This window comes from Drosophila yakuba, chromosome 2L, assembly GCF_016746365.2.
Source record: "Drosophila yakuba strain Tai18E2 chromosome 2L, Prin_Dyak_Tai18E2_2.1, whole genome shotgun sequence".
Taxonomy (NCBI): Eukaryota; Metazoa; Arthropoda; class Insecta; order Diptera; family Drosophilidae; genus Drosophila; species Drosophila yakuba.
Genome location: NC_052527.2, coordinates 4,062,312 through 4,089,424, shown reverse-complemented (window position 1 = coordinate 4,089,424; position 27,113 = coordinate 4,062,312). Strand labels below are relative to the sequence as shown.

The 27,113-nt window shown below is 39.8% G+C and overlaps 1 protein-coding gene across 3 annotated transcripts in view; it reads left to right on the top strand.

Annotated features, from left to right (window-relative positions):
• The first annotated feature begins 1,588 nt into the window (after positions 1-1,588).
• Positions 1,589-27,113, top strand: part of LOC6526786 (hemicentin-2) — a 104,887-nt gene continuing 79,362 nt past the window's right edge. For all 3 annotated transcript variants that reach the window (XM_015197778.3, XM_039371415.1, XM_002087853.3), the window contains exons 1-2: positions 1,589-1,785; positions 3,616-4,014. In XM_015197778.3, coding sequence (XP_015053264.1) covers positions 3,987-4,014 — 28 coding nt within the window. In that variant the 5' untranslated portion in view covers positions 1,589-1,785; positions 3,616-3,986. The remainder of the gene's footprint in view (positions 1,786-3,615; positions 4,015-27,113) is intronic.

Here is a 27,113-nt window from a genome sequence, read left to right as displayed (position 1 = left end):
TTGGCATCCTCCCCTGAACTCCTCCCTTTTCCCCCTTATTTTCCCAACCCCTCCTCTAAAGTTGCCAAGGCCCCCAAATGAAATTGTACCATCTAACCTGATCTACAAGCAAAGTTGAGGAGTTTTCGTGGGCAACACACAAAACGCATAAATTTATGTCAAACATTTGTGAGGCGTCTCCACTTCCGACCTCTCGCTCACTCCCCCATGCATCTTTCTCTTTCGCTGAAAGAGAAAATTTATTTATTCGGACTTTTTAACAACTTTTGTACATATCTGTGTGTATTTGAGTGCCAAGGTGTTACCTCAACCTTTGTGGCGCTCGCTTATTTTTTTATTTTTTCTGGCCAAACTTGCCACATTTAGTTTGCAAATATTTTTTATGTGCCCCGACGTGTTCAAAAAAAAAGGGAATGGGGCAGCAAAACAGTGGCCTAAGGGGGCGAAAATGTTTATCCTGCGAAACGGTGGCCATAAACTACTCAAAAACATAGCTGATGTAAAATGGGAGACACTTTTGTTGATTGCTCAAAATATTCAGAAGGGCCCGCCAAAAATGGTTGGCAAATAAGTTTTCCGGAAATAAGAAGATTTCAGGAACATATATTTCATGTGAAAATATAAAATAAAAACCCAGAGCTTTCGGTACTTTCGGTCTGCACTAGTCAGGACCAACTGTTGATTGTCGTTATTAATAAAAACGAATGCACTTGCAAGTGCAACAAATCAACATGTTGCCAAAAGAGCCAGCTTCAGCAAGAGAATGTGAGAGAAAAGCCTCCGGAAAAGAGAGATGGGAACGAGTGGTTAGGAAACAGTTTCTCTCTGGAAAAGTTAGCCAGGATTGGGGCAAAAAACTTGGCTAAAACCGAGTCCCAACGATTATGATCCAAAACAAAATTTCGTGGACCAAGCTTCGTGTGTGTTTATGGTCATAAACAACAAGCTTCGACTGACCTCAAAACATAATTAAACCGAATAGCAAGAAAAAGGACACAACAGCAAATTAAATAAATTTAAAAACACATCTGAACCTTTAAAAAGCCATTTATACTAATATGAATTGAATAATGAAACAATCAACAAATTGAAATGAAATAGTTATATTTAAAGGTTTTAAAAACTGTGAGCGATCGAATAAGAATTTCAATAGTACCAACATGAGTAGTAGTAGTTTCAAGTGTAGTTTGATATAGCACTTAAATAGGTTAATTGGCATTATATACCATTTCAATTAATGATAAGACAAACAGTGATATTTAACCATTTTCCCGTTTATCTATTGAACAATAACGAGCCTAGGACAATTTTTGGTTCGTTATTTTGAGTCATTTCACTAGAGTTCCTAACCTACCACAAAAGTCCTTAGCCGCTATCTCTTTTTTGCAGCAGAGAACTGTCTCTCCCTTGGCAACATGTTGCCAAGCCTTTCTCTCGGCGCAGCCGCCTCAAAAAATATTCAACAACCGAAATTCGCGACTTCGTCTATGGATTTCGTACACTCGTACGCGACAGCCGAAGTTCACTGTACTCGTGTACACGCAGCTCGTCACATCGAACTTCGTTCTTAAGCTGGAACAAAACCGAAATTGCACTTAGTTGGTAAAAAGCATTCTGCGGCCACGGGCGGCAAAGCGGAAAAGTCGGGAAGAACTGGAAAGACCGAGTGGAAATGTCCTAGTGAGAAGGACCCCAAGTTTTAGAAGTAGAAACCGAAGAAACGCGAGTGCGGAAAAGCGTTGCAGTGGAAATTGCGGACAGGCGGAAACCGCGTTTCGCTTACATGTGCGTTTGTAATTATGCAAATTGCCGGGCAACTCTTTCGACAAATGGCACTCAAGTGCAACTGTTGCCCCGCTTTTCCCCGTGACCTTGCCCCCACCTCCTGCCCCCGCTTCCGCACCCCTCTGCCATGCATATTCATGCCGCCAAAAAGCCAGAAACTGGGCCAAAAACTAGTGCAACAGAAATAGAAAACGGGGAAAAAAATTGAAATAAAATACGAGAAAACCCCAAAAGGGGCCAGCAAACAGTGACAAACAATTTCTGCTCAATTTAAAGCCGCTGCGAAAGTTGTGCTCCACTTACCTTCGCTCATCTGTCAAATCCGTATAATTTCCTCTTTTTTTTTTCGTTCGTCCTTTCCGCTTGTGTGTCAGCAACTTGTTGTCCTTGGTCCTTGGTCTTTGGTCCTAGAAAGCAAGTCCGACCCAGACTCCCAGGCTGGGCAAATAAAATGCAAATAAATTATTTTTATTATTCCACTGTGACAGCTGATTTGGGCGCTTTCTTTAGGATTTCTCTTGCTTTTTTGCGCATTGTTATGAATGCTGGTTATTTTGATGTCGTTGAATGTGGTTTAGCTTAAAGTTCCTGGAAATGCATAAGCGAATTAGGAGTTTTGTCGAGCACCCACATCGTTAAGTAAGCTGAGTTATGAGTTGCTCAAAGTTTTCTTCTATAAAATGTTGATTTGAATTCACAGGAGTCAAATAAAATCACACCAATGGCTGAAGTTTTAGTAATAGATGTATATTCCCATTGATATCCGATTTTGTGGCAATTTAAATGCACTAAATTAATGACAATATAGATAAGTGTCAGCTAAAGGGCTTTGGGATAATACAAGTATTTATTGCTTGAGAAGCATGAATTTGCTTAAGCAAAACTAAAAAGAAAAATATGCAGGCTAAGGTTAAGTTAAATAAACAACGAAATTTGTGAAAGGATTTTTAATATTCCAAAAAATACTTTTGGTGATATATTAAAGACATGAGTTAATAAAAAAATGTGAACGCAATGCAAAAGTAAAGAGCAAGTGATTACTTTTAAAGTTTGTGATTGAAAATACGTTGTAAATGCATAAAATTAAAGGTGTTTTATTTAAAATACGGATTATCTTTGTAAAGCTCTGGCTTAAAATAAAAATAAGCAGTCCCCATTAATAACTCATAATTACTTTGTGATTAGTGCCGAGTAACGCAGGAGATTCCCATTAACAATTGGGCAGTAAAACGCTCCGGCTTTGTGTCCCCTCGGCTCCGGTTTAAATAAATAGCCCGGCAATTGCCGAGGCTTGGTCAAAAGGAGGCCCATCAACCATTCCGGCGGAATCATCTCACCTGGGCACGGGATGTGGATGTGGGTGTGGGATTGTATGGCAGGGGATATTCGGTAGGATGAAACCTAATAAGTTTGGAGCACGCAAGCGATGGGCCATTTTCAAGCTATTTGACTGACATGCTGTCCGCTCATAAGTCGCTTTTTGCCGGGCATTGTAAACATGAATAAGACATTAGCAGCACAGTTTACATGTGCGCTAAAGCCAACTGAGTTGTGGGCACAATTCCATTTGAGGGATCCATCTCCAGTCGGTGCTCCTGGAAATTATTATTATTTGGGAAATATGTTAATTTAATGCCTGGGCATAAGCATGGGCATTGGCATGGGCATGGCTTCAATTGGACCTTTTGGCCTCGGCCCGTTTGCAATCCCAAATTGAAATGTCTGAGCCTTTAAATATTCATTGCCTACTTCTAGGCGCCTTCCATATGCATTTTACATGAGCACGAGTGTTTGTGTCGCATTTAATTTAATTGAAACATTTAATTACAGTGTCCAGTTGTATCGGCATCTCGAGAGCGTGAATATTTGAAAGAGCATTTCAGCAACGCTATAAAATCAATACTCGAGTGAGCCTTTAAAAACAGCAAATTGAAATCGAAATAGAGTAGAAAAAAAACACCAACCGCAGAAACAAAAAACCGAAATGTGTCTCGGAATAATCGTCAGCCAAATTGCATTTCCATTGCGACATTAAAATGCAATTTGGGCGGGTCGTCGACTCCAGTTATTGTCAAACAGTTGCCTCTTTAGCGGATTAATATTTCTGTAAATACCACCCAAAAGAGTTGAACGCAAAAAATACGCAGAAGAAAAACAAGCGGAAAAACAGAAAATTCATCAGCAACACATCACAGTCAAACATGTCGACCATAAAGCTGCTCATTATCGGTAAGTTTTATCTCACAATTAAACAGAAACAAAAGGGAAAAACCATTAATGGAGGCACGAACTCGAAATCAGACCGAAGCAGCGGCTGCTGTGGTTTATTTTATTTTTATATTTCTGTTTCAATTTTATTTCCATGACCTCAGCCCGAGCTTTTAAGTGGTTGAAAAGAAACAAAATTAGGCCAGTCAACGTAGTTAACACTGTTGCTTTATTTTTAAATAAAACAAATTTAAAAGCTTTTTTATTATAGCACCATTACGAATAATCGAAATACTAACAGATTGAAGTATATTTGAAAATTATGAACATTTACAAAAATATAAATACGAAATGCTATTATAAGACTACTGCCTTATTGAAAGCAGGATTTATTCATTATATTAAGAAATTCTTTTAGGACTGTGACTTCAATTCCTGAGATGCACAAGTCGTGCTGTTTGAAGCTTGAAGCCATCGCCATGTGCACCTCTATTTTCCAAGCCAGTCAATTGCATTTTCCTTGCCTGACTGACTTCCACTTTTGCCCCTCCTGCATTTTCTGTTTCATTTTTTCCACCATGCCACGCCCCCCGTTTTCCACTTGCCACTTGTTATCTGGCCCTTCTGGCGGTTTTCATTTTTATGTGCGCTCTGGGAAATTTCACAATGCCGCAAAAGGCGTTTACGTGAAGGGGCAAAGTGGGCTGAGTGACCATAAACAAAAGACACCACCCACTCATCAACAACATCATGGACATCATCCTTCTTCCAAACCCAATTCCAAAAAAAAAAAAATTCGGTTAACAATTCATTTCCGCGCTTTGGGCTCCATAAATTGCTTTTATTAGGCAGGCGCAACGAAAAGTGCGGAGTTCGTATATATGGGTAATAATAATATACTTCAAGTTTTTGCATAACAAATAAAACGAATCAAATTAAGAGGTTATGCTGGAGCGCGGGTGTAGCGGATCTCGTACAGTGAAAAAATTGACAGCGTTTTGGTATAATACATATATATAAAAAATTAATAAATGGTAATAACCAATAATCAAACAAGACCTGCAAATTTCTATCGATGAATGCGGGCAATGAATAAATTATAAAAGCATATATGATGCTATATGTCGCACAATGAATTTGCATTAATGGTGGGCGTTTATGTACGTAAGTTTTTATAGGGAAGCTGAGTTTCGTATTATTTGTTATAAATGTATAAAGAATTTTTTAATTCCCTAAGGCAAAGCTTAGTGAAATAAGCGGACATAAACTTAAAAATTTGCATTGTTGAAATGAATATTCGTATGCAAAGCCAACAGCATTCGCAATAATATATTTATGTTTATTCAGAAACCTGACAAAACGAGGAAAATCATTATTGTTTGCAGTGTAAATCAGCCCTCGAGGCAGTGACAAGTTGTGAAGCGGAGCAGTCAGGGTCAGCTTTTGGTTTGGACCAAGTTGTTGACAGCGCGTCCTGGGCACGCAGGCAATAAAATTCAATATTTCATTAAAACGCACGTTACGCATACGCCGTGTGGCACGAGTCCAGGCCAAACGAAACGGAAAAAGGCAACCGCAGACTGCGTGATGTTGTTGCTTTTATCACACGCAGGTCCGACGTTCAAATCGGATTTCGTGTTATTAGCACTGGACTCACCGCTCACCGCTCCCCATTTACCATTTCCCACACGCTTTTCCGCGTTTTCCTATACGAATTTCCATGCACAGAGGAAAATATTCATTAAATACCACTCTACTTGTCCAGGAACTTTTTTGGGGAGCATCTGAATCTTAAGAACTTTAATCAAACTAAACAAATACGTAAACTCTCTATTTTTAATGTGAAATTGTGCCCTCTGAACCAAATGACCAAATTAGAGTAATTTTTCTCGGTATATCTCCTTTTTTTTGATTTGCGAGACAGAGCAAATGTCGACTGAGAGTTCTCGAATTTCGCCCACGAATTGAGTCGTTTGCCTCTGTGGACTTCTCACTGACATTTCCCGGCTGTTGGCCGGCCATCTCTTTCGCACTGCATGTTGCCATCCTTTTCCATTTCTCCGGGCTTTGGGATTGGGTTTGGCTCCGGGTGGCCTCTGGCTTTTGGTTTTTGGTTAGGCGGCTGCGACGCTGACAGATTATTTGCTTTATTATTCATAAGAACTACAGCGAGCTGGGGGTTCAGGAGGCACTGCTGTAATTCATTGTGTTTCAGGGGGTAACAAAGGGTAGATTGTTACGATTCCATCACAATGAGTGTTCAGTTGTGCCGAAATGGAATTGCAATTGCAGTGGAATTGCAATGCCTGACTGCTTCTGTTTAGACGAATATAAAGAAGCTATGTTTTTTAAAGAGGAATTCACGTTAATAGAAATGTACTTCTTTTTTGTAACTTGGTAAATTGAATAGTCGTTCTTATTTTATTTTTCGTTAAAATGCTTAGGCAGTACTATTAATAGAAATTGGTTAATCGCCATAGAAATTGGCATGTCCTTAAAATCTGTTTAATTCCCGGAAACCAAGTGTAATTTACGGCGTCGTCGGCAGGGGGCGTCATGGAAACTTTTTAGCAGCTTAATGACCCCTAGAGGGAGCCACTCCCAGCCGCCGATAAAAAGTATTTGAATGCCTAATCCGCTCGAAACGACGATTACAGGGTGTTGGGTGCGTTCAGGCACGTTGGCTATTGTCTAGATTGTAATGTAGCTACTCATTTGGATTTATTAATTGCGTCCTGGCAGTGTGCTTAGCAAGTAAATTAATTAGCAAATACTTGCTTTAATAATCAGTTTAATGGAATTTGTAATTTAATGCGCCTAACGAGGGAGTTTTATGTGGAGATTACCAAGGCAGAGACGCCCGTTTACCCCACACTTATTGATTTTACTCGCAATGAAATCGCTCCGTCTGCGTTGGCAATGTTTTACTGTCTGACAAGTCACCGCACGACCAGACCACAATTTGTTTAAGCGGCTTTAAATATTTCAACATGCCAACTTGCCAATCGAGCCCGCAAATGGAAATGGATGGAGTCGGGGGGGTTGGCAAGGGGTCAGGGGTCACTCAACTCCAATCGGCGAACTGGACAGTCAATCACTTTGTACAACTTTTTATGGCACGACATTTAATTGATAGCCAGGCTTATTGGTGCTACTAACTGGTGGCACTCGGAAAAGAAATAATTACAATAAGTTTGTAAACAACAAATAATTAGCCTATACTTCAGTTTGTTCCAATAACAAAAGCTGACCATATTGAGCTAATATTTACTGTTCCACTAACATAATCCACAATGCTGTCCTACTACTTATGAACCCTAAGCTGGGCTTTAATGAAATCACACGTAATTAATAAATATTCCGCTCGATTTATTTCCGAAATGAGCAATTCACTTTTTTTTTCGAGTGCGTATTAAACTGAAATACGGATCGTAAAAGCCAATGGAAATTGTGCTTTTTTTTTGCAAGAGCCGGGAAATAATTATTTGCGTGCCTGGCGAGTTTTCCATTTTACGATTTGATATGCTAAATAGCCGAAAAGTCGGCCATAAATTTTTAAAGCTTTCAATTATAATGACGATAAGCGTCACGTAGCCATGGCACCTCTCCACCTCCAAAAGCAGATAAGTTTTGTTCGGAGTTTGGGAAATATATTTTCCGGCACATTGCACAATCAACTGCAAAGCTCAAAAACACACGCCCAAACCGACGCACAAACTCGAATTGCATAAATTTCGCAAGTGCAAACGGGCGGTGGTGGGCGTGGCCAAAAGTTTGCCCGATAAACGCTGCTGCAAATGCTTAAAGACTTGTCATATCATACCCACATACGTGTGTGTGTGTGTGTGTGAGGTCTCTCTGTGTGTTATCTTTTAATTAAACATGAAAGTGAGTTTGGCGAGCAAATTTGCTCAAACACACAGCAGCAAACAAACAGACAAACAAACCGCCCACGGCAAGCACACAAATCATTAAAAAATAAAGCAAAACAAGCCAAAGGAATCGGGCTTAAAAATGTGTTTTCAAAGTAAGGCTTGCATGAAATTCTTCACATTTTCCCGCTCAAAGGACGATGCAAAGTGTATCTTTAAAGAAACTTTCGAACATCTGAAGCTCCTTTCATATTAGTAAGATTTTTGACGTATTTTGGAAATTGTTTTGCAATGTTTTAATATAAAAGATGAATAGTTATGCATTTTAAAGAGATGAAACTCCATATGATTTTTTCTCGTTACCGAGCATATAATATTAATATGTTAATTAGTCAACTACATTCTCGTATAAAGAGTAAATTAAAGTGAAGCTTCCTGGCTTTCTGACAATTTTATTAAATTCCGCGTAACTTAGTTTGCACCAATCAATTTTTGCCACCGCCTGAAAGCCTTCCCCTTCGACGTAAAGCTTATCCAACCAATTTAGACAAATTCCTGTTTGTTCAGTATGAGAGAAACCAACCGTAGAATCAACCCACACACATGGCCGCAAAAAAGACCGGAGACACAAGTTCCTTGTGTGTACCTTCAGCCATAAGTCCACACCGTACAAACATGTCAACCGAGCACTAAACCACATTAAGAGGAGCGGAGATATAGCCCACTTTCAGCCCTGAAAATATATAGAGAGAATGTGGGCGGGTTTTGGATGGATCTTTATGCCCCGGCATCGTTTTAAGCGCCAGAGGAACTCAAATAGCGAACGCAGTCAGCATCCGACATGTGTGACAAGACAATGGCATTAGTTGCACCGAGCTCGGTTGCCTTCTGTTTCTGTGTATATGGCACAGCCATCGCCATCATAAGTTATGAAAGTTATTCCAAAATTTATAAGTTCTTTTCACCTGACACACAGAACACGTCTGCTTTGCTGGGCAATAAAAACGTGGCAAAAGTCCTAAAAACAAACAGCATACGCATATCTAATTGAAGCCGTTTCAAAAAACACCCATACCTTCTACCCAGAAATGTGAACCACATTTTACGCAGACGCTTACACCAGTCTGCAAAAAAAAACAAAAAAGAAAATGTATAGTAGCTGGAGTAGGTGGTGGCTGGGAATCAAAGGCAGCGAACAAACCGCAGACACAATCACCAGAAAATGTCCTTTGGGTGTAAAATCGATTAAGGCTCCTGGGGTGGGCGACAAGTGCGGAAGAACGGAAGTCAATCAGCGGGCTGGGAAATATCACTGCTCCACAGACATCGGGGAATTACACATGCTCAGCATTACAGGTGTGTGAAGGCATGCGAAAGTGCCTGGCTAATAAGCCATCGACATCTCGAAGATCCCATCTCGGTCTTTGTGCCGCCGACATTAATACTTGTGGAATGGCTAAAGTATTAGCTGTTAGCATAGCGACTATAAGATACCGAGTGTCAGCCTTATCGTAGTAATTTTTCGAAATTTGTATGTATCATTTATTTGTTAAGCAAACTTGAATATAGTAGAACTTAACTTTGCATTCTTTAATTTATGTTCTGCCTTCCCCCATATTTTCACTACAAACTTCGTATGCTCCCATAATAAGGGTATCAAATAAAGAACGGATGTGTTTGGCATTAGCAAAAGAATTTCCCCCGTGTTTGCAGCGACGACGACAGAAGCAGAAGGGAGATGGATGTGGAGCAATGGAAACCTGGGAAGACAGACACGATGATGAAGGGTGATGGAGTGGGGCGGTCTCCTGTTTGGTGTACATGCTTGGTTTACTGTAATTGCACGACAAAGTAAGCGCGTAACTGCATATTTACATATCACTCGGCGACAAGGACTTCAACTCGATGAGAAGCGCGGAGAACGGCGGGGGCGGGAGAATGAATTAAAATAAATTAAAGCGAGCTTTCAGGCGCTCTCCGCGCACATGTAAATAATGCAACGCAATTTTTCTCACGCGAGAGAACCGACAATGACTGCTTCTTTCCTGATTGATATGTCCGTCGTCGTCCTGCTCGAAGGATCTTATCCGCTCCAGCTCAAGGTGTTGAATCATTTAAGATGTCGCAGCCATCAGCATCTCGCTTTGATTGCAAGGATGCCCAAGGATGCAGGATGAAGGATGTAGCCCCCGTAGCACTCGAGTTATTACGACTGCTCGTGGCATTCCATTCCGCGCCCTAGGCGTTCTCCCCCTTGAAAGGCAAATCAATTAGATACATGAATCTGGTGAAGACCAGAGAAAACGCAAAGCCTCGGGCCGTTGATTAAAGTGCAGTGCAAAGTAGTAAAACAACGCTTGGTATTGAAAGTAGAGTAAGCGTTAGATTTGATTTTGATTATCTGCAGTGCAATTCATGTTGCTTGGAAAAGGCAGGATTTAAATAAAAATAAATTGAATTAAAATGTAGCAGTATTACTGTTTAATTTTAATTATGCTAAACCTCATCAGATTTCAAGGTAAAAAGAAGCTTGCCATAAAAACTGGATATGTGGTGGCTTTTAATTCAGTTTTTCTTGCATGTGAGTACAAATCCGTACATATGTGCACAAAACGAAAGCCAACTATAAATATTCTGCTAGATAACACACATATCGCACAACTTTTGCTGAACAGAGAACATAAATTATGTGGTAAACTATTGCCAAAGCGAAAAGGAAAGCACGGGACAAAAACGACAAGCAAAGAATTTGGACTTTCAGCGGAACCGACTTGCAGCACCTTGGTTACCTTCGTCCACTCCTTATTCGTTCTTTGTCCGTTCTCATTTTGTGTTAGGTATTTTCCCCGCATTTTCCCCGAAAACCTCCACCCCCCCACAACTGTCAACTGTACACTTGGCCATGTCTTCACTACGCATTCCCCACTGGCCCGCCCCTATTTTCCGCCTTGTATAATCCACATACAAATATTGCGCATACGCCCCGTGAAGCTGAAAGCAAAAACTAAGCCACACACTCAGAGAAATTGGCTCATATTTTAAAAGAAGAATTAATATTTAACTAATCCCATTGTTTTTAGGTGAAAGGACATGCATTGCTGAACAAATAATTCGTTAGTAATTTGCATTTCACAACACATCTAAGGAGTTATAATCCTTAGATTTCCAGTAGATTAATCTTTGGCATAAGCTCACATTTGCTTTGTAAATTAAGTAAATAAAGCTTTGTAAGACTAACCATTTACTGGCCAAACTTGCTGAAGCGTAATATAAATTTGTGTCGGTAGCTATCTGTCCTCTTTTTCAGTTAGTCAGTCATTTTGGCCAAAAGGGCAATACCTTTTTTGCGCATTGCGTTAGTTTAGGTTTGCTGGGAGTTGCAACATTTTGTTGTTTAAGTGCATTTTCGCTCACAACTAGGTGAGCTTTGTTTTGCCTTTGCTTTCGCCCTCGCACTATTGTTTTATTAACCCAATAACTAAATGGCGAGTGCCCCTTTAAAGCACCTCATTCTATTCTCTTTTTACGCGTGTCAGCCGTTGGCAAAAGCCAGAGTCCAAATGAGTGGAATGCGGGTGCCTTGTCTTTTGTTTTGTCTCTGTGTGTGTGTGTATGCTCCACTTGTCAACTGCAGCAGGGGCGTACTGTACAGGTAGGACCCGTTTACTACTACCATCACCCTTTACTATATATTTTTGCCAGCTACTTATCTAACACCTTTGACTCCATTACGTCGCTTCCTGCGGCAGCAGGCTTACCAGTCATGGCAACCCATCCCGAGCTTGGCTTGTCGGGATTTTAATTAGCACTGGAGATGCAACACAGGACCTTCTCACTCCCCCCGCCTGCAGTTGGCCCCCCCCCCCCACAAAAGCAGGGGGGGATGCCCAGTGCAGAGTTTCCTGCATGTCCTTGCTTCACACCGTTTTACCTGCTCGCTGGTTCGGCAAAACGTTTTGGCCCCCCGTTTATCTGGTCTCCTTTCGTTGACACGCTCTTGTCGCTCATTATCCTTTATGAATTTTTCATATACGGGGTAGCAGCGCAACGGTAGCAGGAGCAACAGCAGTAGCTGCTAAAAATTAAATAAAAAGGACCAAAGTCAGCGCGAGTTGCCAAAGAAACTTCCAGCAATTGAAATTATATATACATTTTCTTTACTTTTTTTTTTGGCGGAGAAGGATAATTTCTTAAGCACGTGCCGGGCAAGCTAATGCCACAAAAGGCAGAAAGATGGAGCCAACCCAAATTAGATTTAAGCAACTCCATTGAAGTGTGGATCAGGGGATTCCCCGTAACCTTAGCTCAGCAGAAGTCGCCCCAAGGATCTCTCCTTGGCCTTCTCCTCCTCCTTCTCCTTCCTAACTGGAAATTCGCCCTCTTGCCACGTGGCGTTGCATTTTTTATTACAATTTCGCACTTCTGCAGCTCTTTTCTTGTGCGGGGCTGTCGGGGGTTAACGTTTTAGCAGTGTGGGTTAAGGGGAAGATGGCCCTTTTGCAGGTGCTGGTTGCACTTTTTGTGATGCTTTATTCCCCTTCATTTGAAATAATATTTTGGTAATGTAATGCTGTTGGTGTGTAAAGAGATTATTATTTGCTTAATCAATTCGTTTATCTCGAAATCATCAAAGAGTATTCAATGCTTTCTAGTAAGTCTCTATATTTCAAATTTATAATGTGATAATTCGAGTTTATTTTGAAGTCCGAGTAATGAAACCATTGTCACCTCTTTGCACCGTCGTCATTGTTTCCCCGCCAGGTAATTGCTTCCTACAGCACTTTCTAATTTCCAGGGTATCTCCAAGTGGCCATCTCTCCTGGGACATTTTCCCAGTTTTTCCCTGCCACCTGCAGAGAATTTCTACCCAACGGACGGAGCTGTGTGCATAATTTCTTTTTGTGCAAATTGCGGCGCTTAGGTTTCTTATTTCCCCTTGGTTTTTCAGCGTTACAGTTGTTGTTCTGCTTTCAATTAGAATGAGCGAGGCAACAGTTTGTCCTCAACCTTTTTCATCTCAAAGCCTGCGGCAATTGTCTTTCTTGTGTAAGTGGGATGCTAAATCTGCGGCAACTTCTGCGCATTTTATGCAGGGAAAGGTGGGACAAAAAAAATTGGGAATGGGGAAAACTCGGAGAAAACCCAGGGAAAACCCAGGCCCAGTTGCACTTTTGTTTCGAGTTGCTGAGCCACGACACTCTACAGTTTTTGGCCCCAAGGCCCAGACGGATGCTGCCTGCCATAACTAAAATAAGACACTCGGCGCTGCTGCTCTTTCCTTCAATTCACGTTTTTCTTCAGGTTTTCCTTCATTTTCCCCGCTCAATTCGCATTTTTCGCCGTGCACTTCGCCTTTTGCACTCGCCGTTCCCCATTTTGAATTACCGCCGCTATTGTTGTTTTCCCACCGCCACTCGAGTGGCACTTTTGGCATTGTACACACTGATATATGGATCTTTTGAGTCTCTAATTGTTATGCCCTTTCAGAGGGTATATCTCCAATCAAATGTTCTGTTTGTTTCAGAATTACTTGTTCGAGTTCCTCATCATACTTTCTTAGCTGAACCGCAATAAGACATAGCCGATAAAAGCGCGAAACGAATTGAAATAATTTGTATACTTTAGATTAGTATATTCATAAAGTCGTCGTGTTGTTTGTTATTATTCATCATTTATTGTTAAGCCGTAAGCTGGAAATTAGAGAAAGGCTTTTCCTGACACCTGCATTGTTTGCTGCCTGTTGTTTACCATCTTGTGGCCCAAGATGTAGGACTGTCTGCTTGGCACCTCAGCTGAGTCTCGTAATCTTCAGCCAACTTTGATTACAAACGAAGTGAATGCAGCGGTTACAGGGCGTCTCGTGCACTTGCACCTGGCTTTTATATTTCTGCCTTTCAGGGACTTCCCCTTTTAATTTCTCAGGTCTCAGGACGCAGGACATCCGGCGCCGATGACAACGGCAGCCTTCGCACTTTCGCTTCAAAAGTTTTTCTCATCATAAAATACCGCACCAAAAGCCCTTTGACAGTTTTAGAAGGCGCGCGTTTTTAATCAGTCGCATGAGTTGCGCCTCGCTGCGCTTTACAACACTTTACGACCTCTTTTCCCAACTTCCCACTTTGTGGCGTTCAATGTTCAGCGTTCAGTTTCAAGATTTCAGGGTTCAGCGGGTGGTTTGCCGAAGCTCAGAGGGTGCGTGCACTGCAAAATGTGTGCGATTTGCGGTTCGTTATTGAATATCTGAGATAATGTTCGCTTTGCAGAGCAGCTGGGAAGCTATTATAATGGGAAATAAAGCTTGCTGCTAGAGGGGTAATAACTAACCTTTTGGAGATTATTTCTTACATTTATTATACATTTATTTAATTTAAGTAACTTACGAAGTCTTAATAAATATTTAAATGATATATTGACACAATTGCTGGCAAAGCTCCATCTACTTTCTTGACTAAGCACTTCAAAAATCTCCTAAACACGTTAGCAGAAATATTTTGTACGCTTAAAACCACAAGCAATTGAAACGAAATTGCAATGGATTTTAATTTGCAAATTGTTGTTCCCAACACTCATTTAATAACGCCTGATTTGAATGCCTAGTGTCCATTGCTTAATAACTCAAATATCATAATTACAATGGAATTAAATTATTCAAATACCTGAACAGCAGCTTGTGTGTCTTGTCTTCATCATAATGAATTCACTCGCTTAAATAAATACAATATTTATGGATTAATTATTTAAAATGCCAGTCTTTACACGACGCAAACACTCGAGCTGAATCGAATCAATCCCATCAGACAGACATTGATGAGCTATAAGTGTGTCAACATGAATTGCCATCAAAGTGATGTAAACATTTGTTGGTCTCTTTCATTTTTTTTTTTTTTAATAAATTTTAAATAAACAGCGAGTCGCGTACAGAAGGTAAATATTTGCATTAGATGCGATACTTTTCGCTTTGAGTTGGGTCTCTATGCCATCCCTCTGTGCCCCTCATCGCCGCTTTCCAACACTGTTTATGGTATTATGCCAGGGACAACTTCTGTTTGCTTTATAAATTATTGACACTTTATTGACAGGAGTGTGGAACAATGGCGCATCAGCTTCATTATGCTTCTCGACGCTCATTGATTGTCGGATCCAGTGTACATACATACACATACACATTCATGAGTACATATATAGCCATCCAATTTTCCCCCAAGCTTGACAATTACGGGAAAATGGATGCCATTTAAGCCCTCACGCACAATTGGCCAATTTATAAATTATGAAAAAACTAACAGAATGTGTGCATAAAATATTAAAGTGCAACTAATAAATAATGAATGTCGCAGACAGAGAAAAAAGCATTGCAGCAAAAATGATAATACGAATTAAGTCCATTTGACACCTTTTGTTGGCATAAAAATCTTTTTTCCTTCATTTTGGCACGTCGCACGTGGTCGCAAAGCAAAAAATAAAATTAAGTGCGATATAAAGTTATTTATTTGCATAAATAATTAAATAACTTGTGTGAGTGGTGGTGCATGCGTGCGTGTGTGTGGGCGGTTTTCCCCAAACAAATTGATTGTGGTGCGCAATCAAGTGGAAACAGCCCCTCGACTGACTGAGCAGCTGAAATTCAAATGAAATATCCAGTTCGCAGTGGGAATTGATTGATTACAAAGCATAACCAGCTCTTGGGATCAGTTAAATGTGTGGATATTTATCCGCAAGGACCTCGAACATATTTACAAGGAGCTAAGGATTATATTAGGGTTCTACAACCTTGCAATATATCTCCTATTTTTTCAGACAAACCTTTTTGGGTACAGTTGCGTTAGATTTTATATATTATTATGGTTTGCACAAAAATGAAATCCGTGAACAATTTTACTCAAAATGACATTAAATGCAAATATTGCGGGAACGCAAACATGAATTGATTAAATTATAACGTAATCAAGTTCAACCAAATAGTTTGTTGATTATTTTCAGAGCGTGCAAAAAATGGCATCTCGTGTCAATCAATTCAGGCGGCTAATTGCACAAATTTTAAATTCCATATTAATTTACATCTCATATAAATTAATTCCCGTTTTTCCAACGATGTGGGCATTTATTCATGAAGTTGCCATGGGAATATGGCATTGAATGAAGTGACATAAGCTCCATTTTTTATGGACCCCCGTACCATTTTCTCTTTTATTTGCCCACCCACGGAGGCAGTACCCCGATTTCGATTCCGATTCGTTCGTCACTTTTGTTTGTGCGACAATTGATTTATATCAATTGCCATGAAGCATTTCACTGATGTAACGTGTAACGCGCATGATTAAGCGCACACGAGCCTTTATGAGTTAAATCTGTTTGCATTAATTAAATGCACAGTATAAAGACTACAGTTGATGTTGACGAACTGTATTTGCGGTAATGACTTTGGCATGTTTGCCACGCAATTTATGGAAAACAAAGGTGAAAAGATGAGCTGAATCCCCTCCCTTCAATCACATTAAAGCTTTATTAAGTAAAAAATTGATCCAGCTCGAATTCCATTCTGTTATCATTTATATTTCCCTCATCATCAGCGCAAAAAAAAAAAATACCTATGGCGGGGGAATAACGTCAATACGGCGTAAATAAAACACAATTTATCTCAATAAATTTTCAATTAACGTTGAAACATCTCAGCTTTGCCGAGAAAACCCACAGACAGCTACATTTTTAGCTGTGAGGGGTACGCGCTTGTCTAACTGATTGACAAGAAACGAGTCAAAATTGAAATATAAATGAAGCACCATTTTGCGCAGCCGAAAAAGGGGAAAATTCGGAGCGCAAGAGCGGAAAACGCGTTTTCCAAAAGCGAGCCAAAAATTCGCAATATAAATTTTGGTCCATCAAAAAGAGAAAAGCCTGAAACGCGAAAGAGCAGCGAACGAACGGATGAACTTGTGAGTGATGGCAAATATATACAAAAATACAAACAGTCGACAACGCTATGTACGCAGTGATGCTCTTAAATATGCAATACTACAATTATTCAAATTTTAAAAAAATATTCACAATTAAAGTAAAAGCCACGATTGGTTGCAAAGTCTCTTTCTATTCTCTTTCATATCTTCTTTCTATTCCAAACTTGTATTTCTTTTTGGCGAAAAGCTGTCTGTCTAAATTTCTAGCTCACAATTCAATTTTTTTTTGGCAAACAATTTTAAAATCGAAACGGGTTTGTTTTTCTTTCACTTCTGTTAATTTATTTTATTTATTTTTAATGTTTTTTCGCATCTACAATTATCACACTCCATTCCACTCCACTTGCACCTGTCGAAAAAATACACATACCCAAAAGTTCAGTGAGGACAAAAACTAAACAAGTTTTTGGCGTTTTGTCAAAAATCAAATTACGACTCTATGCCCAAAATGCAAATTTTTTGCCTCAGGCTGGCCAGAAATTGGGGTGCAATGATTGGTGGGGTTGGGAAATCACAGCAAAAAACGAGCGAAATACGTTGACAGGGCAGAGATGCACTCGAAAGGCTGCCAAAAGTTTAGCAATTTATGGCTGCAACGGGAAACTGGATCTGAATCTGAATCTGGATCTGAATCGAATCTGCCGGTTTATAACCGACATAAGCATGCCATTGACAGGCTGTCTGCTTTTAAAACTCCAGGTCCACTCCACTTCCTTTGCGGAGCAGATCAACAGGATATAATGAACAGTACGCCGCTTGCTTCCACCCGAAAGTCAATGCACAAAAGCTAAATGAGTGGATAAAATGCCCGGGGGAGGATGAAGTTAGGATCTCGGAGTGGTGAGCGTTTCATCATTCAGTTAGCCAAACAATAAGGAGCCAGGATGCGGGGGAACTGGGCAGGAACTCGGCTGCAATCAACATAATCGTCGAGCAGGAAAGACCCGTCCACCAACAACGGCGGGCCATGACAATTTCAAATGAATGTTAAATTCCAGTGTTGGGAAATTGGGAGGGGGGGTCTCGTACTTTCAGGGGGCTTTTCAGGGGGGGCAGTGGGGTCTCAAAACAGAAACAAACGAGCGGCGTCGTCAAACATAACAAAAACAGCGGAAGCAACAACAGGAGCAGACTGGAAAAAGAAATTAGTCGATGAAGTTATAACTCGAATTGGGGATACCCCATATTAGTCATGCCAATGGTTCATCTTACTGGAGCAGAGGAGAATCAACTATTAGTAATATGTAGTATATCTTGTTAATTTCCAACTATCTTTTCATTATACTCGTATTCACGCGTTTTAAGACTCACAAGTATATATATAAAATTAAAAAGTATCGTTTATCATTTGTTTCCAATCGTTTTGCTGTCTGTCTAGACAATATACCCCATTCCTTATGCATACCCCACATAAAAATGTAAAAACAAGCAGAACAAGTAAACATTTTTGCCAGCAGCGACGGCGGCAACAAAAGCCTTGCCACATGCTGCGACGCCAGCAACAAGCAGCAATAACAATTGCTGCAACAGCAGCAGCAACAGCAGCAGCAACAGCAAGCACACAACAACAACAGCAACAACAACAACAATAACACATTAACCGGCAACAATAGCAACAATATCTGAGAGGCAAACAACAAAGTTGCATAAAAGCGCAAAGCCAACGCACACAAAAGGACAACAGGCAGTGCACAAAAACAGGACATCATCATCTGTTTGTCTCAGCCTCTGTCTGTCTGTGCAGCACCCTGCACAGAAAGAAAATATGCTGTCAGATGTTCTTTCACCATTTATTGAACATTTTACTAGACAGTTGTAAGGATATTATATAATTGGGTACATATTCATCAAAAACAAACAATGAAAATGCTTGAAAACTGAGAGTAACAATGACAATACCCTTAAGGAAGTAATAAAACAATATGAAAATGCTTTCTATCTGTGCACTTTCACATTCAAAAAAAAAAAAAAAGAAACCCGCTGAAATCATCAGTGGCGGTATTGTTCGGCTGCTCTAGCCATCTTGCCACAGAATGCAGCATTTAATTGCCGCTCGCTGCTGTCGAAGGAGCCAGAAGGTGTAGGTGGTCCAAAGGACCTGCAACTCGAGAATCAGCAGCTAACCTGACTGAGCTGCGAACTCCGAAAAACGCTACTCGTCCAAAAGCTAATTAAGCTAAAAGTCAACGCTGTCCACCGAAGTTCCACCTCACCACACCCTTGACCCCTTGACTGTAAGTCCTGCGAAAGTTTGCAGCGCGCCAAAACGGACGACATTCATTTAAAATTAATTAAAAGAAAATTCGCTCAACTGTAAAACGAAAAGACAAAAGAACAGAAAAAAAGAATTGTGTAAGGTATGGGAAAAGAAATAAAAATTGAAGGATTTTTCTCGTGTTTCCGCATATTTTTTTTTGAGCTAGCTGCTGTAAGGATCGAAGTTTGAATGCTCTCGAAAAATAGTGCAATTGAATGGCATTGGTATGAGCTATGGAATACATGGTAGAAGAAAAAAATGGCAGAGCTAGAAAGGTTACAAAAAATGACACATCAGATGACTGCATTTGCTAAGTTGAAAATATCCAAACAAGCAAGTTAGAAAGAATACAATAGAGTCTAATTGGAATAAATTGCTGTTTATATGTTATACTACAATAAATGGTACTTATAATTGTATTTTTTTTAGCTTCCTTCATAACATGAATATTAGTTCTCAACCTTTTGAAAGGGTATTGTTGGGAATTGACATTGTTCGGCATTAAATGGCCGAAATGAAAATCTGCGCAAAGTATTTCCCAGCTGCCTTCGCGGACAATGTAGTGCAATTAATGTTTATTAACATTTGGCTTGAATGTTGGTCGCAATAAGCGGCTTTTCCGACTTACCGTTTTCCATATTACCCTGCATCTGCCGGATGCTTTTAAGTATCTGTAACTGCGTCGACTACCCACATTCCATTTTAATTGCGAGGACAAGCGTCTCGACGGAAGTCTAGACAACAACAATGAGTGGATGGGGTTTTCGGCCGAGTGTCATTCTCATTTATTTTGCAATTTTCGGCTGGAAAATATTGCTTGTTTTCTTTGAATTTCCGGCATTTTATTCGCATGTGTGGATCACATAAATTATGGCTTACGGAGACTTAAGGCCTTTCCTCATATCCGGCAGCCAGACAAATTGGCTCTTACACTCTCTACTATATCAATTGTTAATTATTTTTATGCTTCAGGCACTGCGAAAAATCAAATCGGATCGGATTTGGCTGCCTTTTGTTTGTGTTCAATTTCCTTTTAATTTTTGGCTAAGCCCAAAACAATTTCGCATCTGAGGAAATGGCAGTTTAATTGAGTTTAAAGTTACACCCGACTCGGTGATGAAAATTTAAGATTGCCTGCTAGAATTTCACAAAAAGTTAAACACTTTTTTCCACTTCCAGTTTACGGCCTGAATTCTTCTCTCCGTCTTCATTGGTTAAAATTGAAAGTGATCCTTGCCAAATATTTGTCAGTCATGTGTGTGTTTTCCGTGCTTGCTTTTGCATCCCCTGACTGTTGGCATGTGGCTAAAGTATCTGTCTGTGTCAGAAATAATTAAATCAGACACACGAGCCACACACAAAACTCGCACAGATAAACAAGCAAATTACGTGAGTTCTGCAGAAATACGAGCCACTCGAGTATCAGCTATTCACGAACTTTCAATGCCCTACGAATTAGAGTTATGAAAATTCCAGTATATGTTTCTTGTATATTCATTATTTCAGTTTACTTAATAAAGCAAGGAATGCATGTGAAAGGATAACATTTTTAGTAGTTTGTAAAGCTGTAAATTATACTTTCTGTGCTCAACAACTACATCGTATCAAGCAAAAGTGAAGTATTAAATGGTTTCATTCAACTAAGGTGTAAATACTCAATTCATGAAGGTACGCAACCAAGCTTCAGGAACTGTGTCAAAACAATTTCGTAGAAATCGGAGACGAACAATAAGTATAAAATAACAGCAAAATCAAATTTAGCATTTCTGGGAAACCTTGATGCTTAATAATAAATCTAGCAATGTTTAGGAAATAATTGGCCTGGTACAGGTGAATACGTTTTCAACAATAAAAAAGCTTCCTTTACTCATGTCCCAACAACTTTTCCAATGAAACACAAATAGTGCATAACCACTAGCTTACCAATTTAGGTGCCTATTTCTTGACGATGCTACACGTCTAGTACGAGTAGTCCTTTCATGGAATCTGTACATAAATATCACCTTAATCCGTTTAATTTTTGACCCACTTCAGTGGAAGCAATCCGATTAATGTATGAATACATCTGCTGCTCTTGCAGCCCCTAGAATTTCACACAAAAATTACCTCAGTAAAATGAATCTCCACCGGGGATTCGTTTGCAAGAGAGAGGAACGCTTGAGAATGCCTGGGAATTTTTTTTCCCCCATTTTTGTTTTTCATGTCCCTCACCTGTCTGTCTGAGGCTGAACACTCGGGCTGTCAGGCGGAAACGGACAGCAACACCTAGGAAACTGCATACAATTAACAGCACACCGAACTCCTTCTTCGGAATTTTGAATCCTTTGTGTTTTTGCACTACGGCTACCCGCTGCCTTGGCATTCTAATTTGCATTTCTGCATTTCCCAGCGCCTCGACAGCCTCAATTGAATTTTGACGCGGCCGATCCTGCTGCTCTTGGTCCTTTGGTCCTTCGGCTACTGGCGGCATTATCTGCAGCTCTCATTTTTTTACGGTGTGCCACGGCTTGCATGTTTTATGCATGTCCCAGCTTCTGGATGGCAAGGCAGATACACAAATAAAAAAAACTGCTTAGCATTCGAAACAAGCTAACTTCCAGTTTAGTTATCGATTGCCACTGATTCAATATTGGATTAGTTTTTATATATTTTTTGTATAATATATACAATATAAATTATAGGTATTATTTTTATAATAATACATTTTTTTTCTGTGCATTGATACAGCTTCAGATACACGGGTATCAACAAAAAAGTCAGAAATGCAGAGCCCAAATGCTTCCAGTATCGCCAAGTACAAAAAAGAATTGATAAAGCCTTTTTAAGAGGAGTGCAAGTGAAATGCACTCTTAAACTAAAACTTATTTTTCCCTCTTGTAATTTAAAGAAAACTATGAATTTGTCTGGCAACGATGACATTTTTTAAAAAATAGCAGCAATAATTTTAAGGACCTTAAATATCTTTTAACAATGTAGCAAAACTGCTTTAAATTAATTTTTATTTATTGTTTACATATTTAGGTTTAAAATTTGTTTATTTTGATTACATTTTCTTAAATTTTTTCGATACCCATTCTCGTTCACTTTTTTTTAGCAGTATATTGAACTAGTGAAGTAGGAGGATGCATACAGAAGTATCTGGAACTTGAGCTTTTGTTCGCTCTCTCGACTTAACGATAGTAAAGGATAGCTGCATTTTTTTGTTCTGGGGGAGGAGAACAGTTCACAAGTTTTGGACTGTGGTGTTTATTTTAGTTTTAGTAAGGAGAACACACCTCAAAACTCCCTTTAAATCGCCATAACTCAACGTCTGATTTGGGTTTATCTGTCCCTGCTTTTCAACGCAATGTGATTTTTCTCATACTTTGCGGGATTTTCGCCACTGTTTCGCACTTTTGAAAATGCGATTCTCTTGTAGCGAACATATATGGTTTTTATTTGGATAAGAGGGAATGTAGATTTTTTGGCTGCACTGCGTTTACAACCTTCCTTATGCTCCGCTATTTCAATCCCGCATTTTTTTAGAGGTTTCAGCGGTGTCCTTTTTTTGTTTAACTATCGCATTGCATTGGATTTTTTCTTTTAGTTGTATTTTTCTTCGTTTGCATTAAGCAAATTTTCTTTGGTTTCTGGTGTTTTTTTCTACTGGCGTTTTTCCACTCCCACTCCCAGTTGGTTTTGTGGCCAATTATGTTTTTCTGCTTTTCTTTCTCTGCTTTTTTTTCCCTCTGCTCCCAGTTTTCTATTTTTATTTCATTTTTCTATTTCAGTTCCCTTATGGCTTGTAGTTTTTCTGTTGTTGTTGTGATTGACATTTGACGTTTAAATGCCAAATTAGCCGGCATTTTGTGTTGAGGGTGTTTGTTTTGGCCCCAGATTAGTTGGTTGGCTTAAAGATTGACTCAAACTCGTTGGGCAAACTTTAAGGAAAATCTTTTTAAGCAGAGAAGCTGCAACTTTTGAAATGACGATAAGTTCTTCAGCGCATAATGAGTGGAAAAGTTCTCCAGAGTCTTTTCTTCGAAGGTAGAACCAAACAGTGAGAGGGTTTTATTTAAGTTTATGAGTCAATTCTTCAGAAAAATATAGTATATAGAAGTTTATGAAATTATAAGTTACAACAATTTCATTTTAATGCATGCAAAAAAGAAAATTAGGATAGCGTTTTGTATTTCGTATCCCCTGCAATCACAGTGTTTCACGGAAATTCCCAGCCATACAAAAATCTCTTTTAACAAATGAGCACAAAATTTATGCGGGCACAATAAAAAATGTTTAAATATCAATAAAAAGAAGCACAGAAAGTTGCAAACTCGAAACTCAGGTGCACCTGCTTCATTGTGTTGGTGCGCTGGAGTATCTGTGTGCCTCATTGTGATTGTGTGTATGTATATGGAGTATCTGTGTGCAGTTAACGAAACAGAAAATGCGGCAAAGGATCTGGAGATGTTGAATGGGTTATGAGGGTTTGAGAGCCACTGAAGCAGCCGAAAAGTTCAACTACATAAACAAGTCACGTGTGTGCAACGTGTGCGAAGTGCAGCGAAATGAATCGAGTGGGGGAAACACCGGGCTGCAGTGTTGGGCTGGTGGAAATGAGGAAATGCGGTGGAAAAGGGGTATCACCTGCAGACGTTTATGTGCCACTCGTAACCGGCGCCGCTTTTGTTTCCACCTGCTAACTTCGCCGTTTTTGAATCTTTGGGTTCTCGATGCACCCGAAAAAAGGCTTTTTACAATTTTCTTTCAAAATTCGAATATATCGAATATATTTTAGCTTTACAGATTTTTTCAATAGGTAGGTAGTATATTGGGAGCCACTTCTTCTTTCAGACAAGGAAACCCTTCTGATATGCGAATATGCCTAGATCGTTTTCTCAGTGTTTTCCGTAGCTCTTGGGCTTCCTTCGCATCTAGTTCTTCTTGGTGCATATTTCACACCATGTGGCAACGCTCGCAAGAAGTTTCCCAGGCCTTTCATTCCATTTCCACCTGCTGCGAAGCGAAGCGAAATAACCGCATTGGCGGCGGGTGAAAGGGGGAAAATCCACCCACCCACACACAGCCAAAAAGATTTACTACTTCTACGGCACTTCGCCCAACATATTCCCCATGGTCACCACACCCCCCTCGCCACCTCGAGAAGTTCACCCAGCTGGCAGTAAAATAGTAACTGACGGCATGCAAATTTGTTTGCATTCGCCCAGGAAGAACCAGAACCAGAACCCGAACAAGAACAATGCGGCATTGGCAGCGAAACTGGCAAACGGCAACCTGCTGGTTGGGCTTTTATTATTATGGGTACAGGTAACGCCCGGAAGAAAGATCTGTCCGAAAACGTTAGCAAAATATTATCCAATTCAATCTAATGTTAGAAAACCCAATTGGAATGTGTTTAAATAAAATGAGATTCCTAAACAATTATTTATAACTTAACACCACTAATAGAGAAGATTTCTAATGAGCATTTTACAAAAATTACTTTACTTCTATTATTTTTTTTGTATAATTTTATAAGGTAAGATGCACAGTATTCTAAATATTTTGAAAATTTTAAATTGGTGATTTATAATATTTATTTTTAATATTTTTAATTTCTTTCTATATAATTAATTGAAATACACGAGTTTCCACTGTGAGACACCCTCATGGCGTCTTCCATGTTGTTGTCGCATAAATTTTGCGGCTTCTTAAGTCGCAAGCAATAAAATAATATTAGCTGCATAGTCTATATGAACTCCGCCCCCTTTTGCCAAAAAGTATGCAACACGACAGAGCAATATGATTGCAGTTGGCAGGAGCAGAAAGGATATTTTGTGGGCAGAATGCGGGTGTGGCAGGAAGGAAACGGTCCCCACTCAGGACAAACGCATTTGTCGTATAATTTATGACAGGAACGGAAACTTTGTTGCCAATGCTTGTTTAAGATGAAAATAGAAGCCGCACAGCGAATAAATGAATTACCAAATAAGGCTAGTTTTTAAAAAACTACAAGAGTACATAAAATACATTACATTATGTAATGTAATGTATTAGATTTAATTTTTTAATAACACCATACTCTTGCTACCAATTTCTCCCAGTGCATGGCAAGAAAGAGGACTCCGAATTAGGAACAGCCTGCCGGATGCACTGTGATGTGTGAAATGCGATGTGTGGGTGTTGGCCTTTTGAAGTGTTGCATGTTATTTATGAGCGTCAGCCCTGGACAATTTGATTGCCGGCAACTGCATGTCAAACCATTGCCAGTGGCCATAAAACTGTAGGTCAAGTGTTTCCCGCTCTGTGGAATGGAATCAGAGTAATGCCTATAAAAAGTTTTATGGCAATGGGGGGCCACAGCAAATGGCCACATAAGTCTAAGGATACACAGATAAAAGTTTGATGGGGCTAACTGACGATTAACGATTTGGGCTGAGGGGCTAAAAAAGTCGTAATTCATTCATTGCAATTGGAAATATAATTTGAAATTGCTTAGAGAAGCACAAATTTTTATTTCCGTTCAGTAGAGTTGCAGTAAAAGCTGACTGAATTTCAATCATTTCAGATTTCAGTTGGATTTACCTATTTTAATTGCTCTGCACTTTGGCTGTGTTATAAATGGAAATTTAATTGATTCACAACCTGGATCTATTGGTATTTTATTTATATTTTTCGAACTATTTTATAATCACGTGTAATTCCGATACAAGAGTTTTTTTTTTCATATCTAAAGGTTCCCAAAACTAAATGCATTACGTTTTTACTATCAGTTGCAACAGTTATCTCTGTTTCCTGCACAACTACGCCTCAAAACTGTTTCACAGGTAACTGTCAAGCCGCAATCAACATTAGCTCAGATGTCCAACTATTCCTGGTCCATGCCAACTCCCTACAACCTCCCACCATTTTCCCCCCGTTTCCCTCCATTTTCCTAGCCCCTTAACGCCCCAAGCTGTCACAGCAGCCACCTCTTTTGCCAAACTGTCATTATGGGCTCGAAGATAAACGACTCTCTGGCAAATTTTTCTTTTTCCGTGTCTGCCGAGTAGGAAAATTGGAAGGTTGGGAAAATGGGGGGTGCTGCCGTTGACTTTTCATATGGCCGCGGTAGGAACAATTTAAAGTTTTGGCTATTAGGCGGGGGCGACTGGAGGGCGGGAGCAAATGGAGGCTGCCGCCTGAAAATAGTTTCAAGTTGGCCAAAGTTTCAACAGTAAAAGTAGCGCACAAAAAAAAAAAAAAGGAAAAATATAGTAAAACCTGGAAAATGCGGGAAAACTGAGAGGGGAAAACAAAAGCAGCATCGATTGACATTGCAGTGAATGTTGCAACCCTTTTTTCCACTTCTTTTTCGCCATTTTCCTGAGTGTCTGTCATCAATCTGGGGGCCAAAAGTTTGACTCAGCTTGCATCTGTTTTCTTCATTCCTGCACTGCGAAAATGTTGTGATTGTATAATTACAATTATTTATTTTTAAAGAACTCATAAAATAATGCGCCATACTTCTTATACTTGATTATAAGTGATGGCAATGCAGTGATGATTTCTGAGCTACCTTAAGACGTTTCTTAAGAAAGTTCAATGGACTTCTTACGATTTTTCGCGTCTGCATTTTTGTGCAATGTTTTTCTCAAACTATTTTTGTTTATGGCATGTCAACGCCTAATGACGTGGCCATTTTTCATGCACAATTTTTTGAAAAAGGCCTAGATGGGTCAGCTATCATTCCGCCCCCTTTCTCGTAGCTCTGCTCTTTCGGAACTCCAAGTTTGAACCATCCTAACACTTGCACTCACATATGGATGGGGCAGGAAACGTTTAGTTGCAAGATAAATTACCCAGCCAGCTGGACGAGGGGGGCGTGGCACGTGTCTGGGGGGGGGAAAGTAAAGCAGAAAAGTGGAAGAAGGGAAAGGGGAAGGGGGGGTATATAGCACTACTGACTAAACTGATTTCATGCAATTTGGCTCGCAGCGTTGGCCAAAAGTTGCAACTGGCAATCGTAAATTGTTCGCTACCAACATTCGTACTTCCTGGCACAGTTTTTCCAGTTTT